This window comes from Oncorhynchus tshawytscha, unplaced genomic scaffold (assembly GCF_018296145.1).
Source record: "Oncorhynchus tshawytscha isolate Ot180627B unplaced genomic scaffold, Otsh_v2.0 Un_contig_2830_pilon_pilon, whole genome shotgun sequence".
Lineage (NCBI taxonomy): Eukaryota > Metazoa > Chordata > Actinopteri > Salmoniformes > Salmonidae > Oncorhynchus > Oncorhynchus tshawytscha.
Window position 1 is genome coordinate 101,068 of NW_024609291.1, and position 6,433 is coordinate 107,500.

The 6,433-nt window shown below is 44.2% G+C and overlaps 1 protein-coding gene across 2 annotated transcripts in view; it reads left to right on the forward strand.

Moving 5' to 3' along the window:
- Positions 1-586: 586 nt before the first annotated feature.
- The window catches only part of LOC121844541 (NACHT, LRR and PYD domains-containing protein 12-like), a 22,986-nt gene continuing 17,139 nt past the window's right edge, over positions 587-6,433 (forward strand). For both annotated transcript variants that reach the window (XM_042314770.1, XM_042314771.1), the window contains exon 1: positions 587-774. In XM_042314770.1, coding sequence (XP_042170704.1) covers positions 602-774 — 173 coding nt within the window. In that variant the 5' untranslated portion in view covers positions 587-601. The remainder of the gene's footprint in view (positions 775-6,433) is intronic.

The window sequence follows — 6,433 nt, forward strand, 5'->3', positions numbered from 1 at the left end:
TTCATAATTACCGTGATCTACATTTTATAGCTTCAGAACTTGTGTAATTTGGGGTGAAACCACTGAACATACTTTTCTTAACATTGTTATTATGAATTAAATTTAGTAACAGTATCATAATATCATAGCTGTTGAACAAAGCAACACACTAGAATGAGTGAAATGATTAACAGAGAAAGTACAGAGATACTATTATTATCAATAGTTTCTCTACATGGAGAAAAGGTGAAATATTTCAATCACAACGACATGTTCATGTGATGCATTAAATCACCTGACTGTTTGGATGTGTCTGTTGGTAAATTTTTATTTCTAAGAGATAATAAATAAAAGTGAACAATTGACCTTCAATAATTAGTTGACACTGTGTTAAACACAATCAACATGTTGGATCTCTGTTTAGGGGTCAGTGCTCTAAAATGAGTCTCTCTGGGGAGACAGAAAGGAGGGGGGCCCTGCCTCTAAAATGAGTCTCTCTGGGGAGAGAGAGGAGGGGGTCCCTGTCTCTAAAATGAGTCTCTCTGGAGAGAAAGAAGAGAGGGGCCCTGCCTCTAAAATGAGTCTCTCTGGGGAGAAAGAAGAGAGGGGCCCTGCCTCTAAAATGAGTCTCTCTGGGGAGAAAGAGGAGGGGGATCCTGTCTCTAAAATGAATCTCTCTGGGGAGAAAGAGGAGGGGGATCCTGTCTCTGAAATGAGTCTCTCTGGGGAGAAAGAGGAGGGGGTCCCCGCCTCTAAAATGAGTCTCTCTGGAGAACATGACACCAAAGCTAAGAGGTGAGATGATAATATTACTTAAGAACTTATAGAGAGTTTATTTCTAAAACCTTATATCAACAACAACAAAATTGCATGTTATTTTTCATCAGAAACGATTGCTTATGGGGAACCTTCATGTGTCTGTAAAATATTGATGTTCTAAGATTTTAATTCATTGATTTGTGTATGAATTTTTGTTTTGCAAAACACTATATTGCTGGAATGAAATGTTTGTATCCTGTATATTTGACTGTTATATGTGGTTGTCTCAACAGCACACACACACACACACACACACACACACACACACACACACACACACATCACACACACACACACACACACACACATCTTTGCCAGCATACACACACACATATCTATATAATTTTTGCATGACACAATCATTTTTCCTACTCTTATTTATTGCCTAATATAATTATTAGGCAATAGGGGAATAACGGAATTCGTTACAGTGTTGAGACAGCAAAGTTTATTGTTCAATTTGCTTTTTTCTTTACGGTCAGGGACAGTATGAGTGTAGCCAGATCCTTTTCACTCGCTATCCTTGTTTCATTTTGTGGTGACAGACGAACAACCTGCTAGCTAGTCAAGTTAGTCGGTACAGCTAGGTAAGCTACTGTTGACTAATCCCATTCTGTACAAATTTGTGTAACCGCAAATTCAAACGAGGCTGCAATGGAAACTAGTGTGACTGTAGCGACTGTGTTGGCATCAAAATCTGGGATGTGAACTACATTTCTATTCAAGCATTGATTGACATGGTAATGGTTTGATAGTATTGATTTTGCTGGAAAGAGGAGAAAGTGTGCTTTACAAGGGTATCCATATTACAGTTGACCTGGAAGTATTAGGTTTTGGGGGCTAAAAAAAAGGTCAATTGTACGGAACAGCACGATGTACAAAGTGCATTACTCACCACGAACTGCAAGAAGCTTTTTCCTTTAATGAATCCGATGAGAAGGATATACTGCTTTCCCGGGAACAGGCCCAGATCTCCGTCATTTGCGTGAAGAAAAGACGGAGGAAAAGAGGACCCAGATCAGGCTGCGTTCTGAGAATCCGTAGGCAAGCGAGTAAACTCCCACTGCCATCCATTTTACTTGCTAACATGCAATCATTGGAAAATAAAATGGATGTCCTATTACGATTATCCGACAAACGGGACATAAAGAACTGTAGTATCTTATGTTTCACCGAGTCATGGCTGAACGACGACAGGGATAATATAGAGCTAGCGGGATTTTCAATGCACCGGCAGAACAGAGAAGCAATGTCTGGTAAGACGAGGGGTGGGGTGTGTGTCTTTTTTAAATAACAGCTGGTGTGTGATGTCTAATATTAAAGAAGTCTCGAGGTATTGCTCGCCTTTGGTAGAGTACCTTAAGATAAGCTGTAGACCACACTATCTACCAAGAGAGTTCTCATCTATATTATATGTAGCCGTCTACTTACCACCACAGACCGATGTTGGCACTAAGACCGCACAAAACCAACTCTACAAGGCCATAAGCAAACAAGAAAACGCTAGAAGCGGCGCTCCTAGTGGCCGGGAACTTTAATGCAGGCAAACTTAAATTAGTTTTACCAAATTTTTACCAGCTTATCACATGTGCAACTAGAGGAAAATAAACTCTAGACCACCTTTACTCCACACACAGAGATGCGTACAAAGCTCTCCCCAGCCCTCCATTTGGCCAATTTGACTATAATTCTGTCCTCCTGATTCCTGCTTACAAGCAAAAACTAAAGCAGGAAGTACCAGTGACTCGCTCAATACGGAAGTGGTGAGATGACGGGAAGCTACATTACAGGACTGTTTTTCACCGACTGGAATATGTTACGGGTTTCGTCCAATGGCATTGAGGAGTACACTACATCAGTCATTGGCTTCATCAATAAGAGCATTGACAACGTCGTCCCCACAGTGACCATACATACACATCCCAACCAGAAGCAAAGGATTACAGGCAACATCCGCATCGAACTAAATGCTAGAGCTGCCGCTTTCAAGCACCGGGACAATAATCCGGACGCCTATAAGAAATCTCGCTATGCCCATAGATGAATCATCAAACAAACAAAGTGTCAATACAGGATTAAGATTGAATCCTGCTACACCTGCTCTGACGCTCGTTGGATGTGGCAAGGCTTGAAAACTAATACGGACTACAGGGAAATCCGGCGCGAGCTGCCCAGTTACACAAGCCTACCAAATGCCTTTTATCCTCGCTTCGAGGCAAGCAACACAGAAAGATGCACGAGAGCACCAGCTGTTCTGGATGACTGTGTGATAAGATCATGTGAGCAAGACCTTGAAACAGGTCAACATTCACAAAGCCGCGGGCCAGATTGATTACCAGGACGTGTACTCCAGCTGGCAAGTGTCTTCACTGACATTTTCAACCTCTCCCTGACTCAGTCTGTAACACCTACATGTTTCAAGCAGACCACCATAATCCCTGTGTCCAAGGAAGCGAATGTAACCTGCCTGAATGGCTACGTCGGTAGCCATGAAGTGCTTTGAAAGGCTGGTCATCACTCACATCAACAGAATCTTCCTGGATACCCTAGAACCACTCCAATTCGCATACCGCCCCAACAGATCCAAAGATTACGCAATCTCAATCACACTCCGCCCTTTCCCACCTGGACAAAAGGAACACCTATGTGAGAATGCTATTCATGAACTACAGCTCAGCGTTCAACACTATAGTACCCTCGAAGCTCATCACTAAGGTGTGGACCCTGGGACTAAACACCTTCCTCTGCAACTGGATCCTGAACTTCCTGATGGGCCGCCCCCAGGTGGTAAGGGTAGGCAACAACACGTCTGCCACGCTGATCCTCAACACTGGGGCCCCTCAGGGGAGTGTACTTAGTCCCCTCCTGTACTCCCTGTTCACCCACAACTGCTTGGCCAAACACGACTCCAACACCATCAAGTTTGATGAAGACACAACAGTGGTAGGCCTGATCACCGACAACATTGAGACAGCCTATAGGGAAGAGGTCAGACAACTGGCAGTGTGATGCCAGGGCAACAACCTCTCCCTTAATGTGAGCAAGACAAGGAACTGATCGTGGACTACACGAACAGGCCCCCATTAACATCAACGGGTCTGTAGTGGAGCTAGTCGAGAGTTTCAAGTTCCTTGGTGTCCACATCACCAACAAACTAACATGGTCCAATCATCACAAGACAGTTATGAAGAGGGCATAACAAAACCTTTTCCCCCTCACGAGACTAAAAATATTTGTCATGGGTCCCCAGAACCTCAACAGTTCTGCAGCTGCACCATCGAGAGCATCCTGACCGGTTGCAACACTGCCTGGTATGGCAACTGCTCGGCATCTGACCGTAAGGCGCTACAGAGGGTAGTGCGTACAGCCCAGTACATCCCTGAGGCCAAGCTTCCTGCAATCCAGGACCTATGTAATATGCAGTGTCAGAGGAAAGCCCATAAAATTGTCAGAGACTCCAGTCACCCAAGTCATAGACTGTTTTCTCTGCTACCACACGGCAGGCGGTACCGGAGCGCCAAGTGTAGGACCAAATGGCTCCCTAACAGCTTCTACCCCCCAAGCAGTAAGACTGCTGAACAATTCATCAAATGCCAACCGGACTATTACATTGACCCCCACATTTGTTTTGTACCCTGCTGCTATTCTCTGTTTATTATCTATGCATAGTCACTTCACCCCTACCTACATGTACAAATGACCTCTAACGTGTACCCCCTCACACTGACTGGTATCCCCTGTATATAGCCTCGTTATTGTTACTTTTTAAAATGTTTTTCTTCAGTTTATTTGGTAAATATTTTCTTAACACTTCTTGAACTGCACTGTTGGTTAAGGGTTTGTAAGTAAGCATTTCACAGTAAGGTCTATACTGTTGGTTAAGGGTTTGTAAGTAAGCATTTCACTGTGAGGTCTATACTGTTGGTTAAGGGTTTGTAAGTAAGCATTTCACTGTGAGGTCTACACTGTTGGTTACGGGCTGGTCAGTCAGCCTTTCACAGTAAGGTCTACACTGTTGGTTAAGGGCTGGTCAGTCAGCCTTTCACAGTAAGGTCTACACTGTTGGTTAAGGGCTGGTCAGTCAGCATTTCACAGTAAGGTCTACACTGTTGGTTAAGGGCTTGTCAGTCAGCATTTCACTGTGAGGTCTATACTGTTGGTTAAGGGCTGGTCAGTCAGCATTTCACAGTAAGGTCTACACTGTTGGTTAAGGGCTGGTCAGTCAGCCTTTCACAGTAAGGTCTACACTGTTGGTTAAGGGCTGGTCAGTCAGCCTTTCACAGTAAGGTCTACACTGTTGGTTAAGGGCTGGTCAGTCAGCCTTTCACAGTAAGGTCTACACTGTTGGTTAAGGGTTTGTAAGTAAGCATTTCACAGTAAGGTCTACACTGTTGGTTAAGGGTTTGTAAGTCAGCATTTCACAGTAAGGTCTACACTGTTGGTTAAGGGTTTGTAAATAAGCATTTCACAGTAAGGTCTACACTGTTGGTTAAATGGCTTGTAGTAAGCGTTTCACAGTAAGGTCTACACTGTTGGTTAAGGGCTGGTCAGTCAGCGTTTCCATGGTAAGGTCTACACTGTTGGTTAAGGGCTGGTCAGTCAGCATTTCACAGTAAGGTCTACACTGTTGGTTAAAGGGCTGGTCAGTCAGCATTTCACTGTAAGGTCTACACTGTTGGTTAAGGGCTTGTCAGTCAGCATTTCACAGTAAGGTCTACACTGTTGGTTAAGGTGTTTGTAAGTCAGCATTTCACAGTAAGGTCTACACTTGTTGGTTAAGGGCTTGTAAGTCAGCATTTCACTGTGAGGTCTACACTGTTGGTTAAGGGCTGGTCAGTCAGCATTTCACAGTAAGGTCTACACTGTTGGTTAAGGGTTTGTCAGTCAGCATTTCACAGTAAGGTCTACACTGTTGGTTAAGGGATGGTCAGTCAGCCTTTCACAGTAAGGTCTACACTGTTGGTTAAGGGCTGGTCAGTCAGCATTTCACAGTAAGGTCTACACTGTTGGTTAAGGGCTAGTCAGTCAGCCTTTCACAGTAAGGTCTACACTGTTGGTTAAGGGCTGGTCAGTCAGCCTTTCACAGTAAGGTCTACACTGTTGGTTAAGGGCTGGTCAGTCAGCCTTTCACAGTAAGGTCTACACTGTTGGTTAAGGGCTGGTCAGTCAGCATTTCACAGTAAGGTCTACACTGTTGGTTAAGGGCTGGTCAGTCAGCCTTTCACAGTAAGGTCTACACTGTTGGTTAAGGGCTGGTCAGTCAGCCTTTCACAGTAAGGTCTACACTGTTGGTTAAGGGCTGGTCAGTCAGCCTTTCACAGTAAGGTCTACACTGTTGGTTAAGGGCTGGTCAGTCAACCTTTCACAGTAAGGTCTACACTGTTGGTTAAGGGCTGGTCAGTCAGCCTTTCACAGTAAGGTCTACACTGTTGGTTAAGGGATGGTCAGTCAGCCTTTCACAGTAAGGTCTACACTGTTGGTTAAGGGCTGGTCAGTCAGCCTTTCACAGTAAGGTCTACACTTGTTGCATTCGGTGCATGTGACAAATAAAGTTGGATTTGATTATGCTGAACGTTACGTCATGACACTTCGCAATTTAACGTACAGCGTCAGAGGGGACAGTTTTTTCAACTTC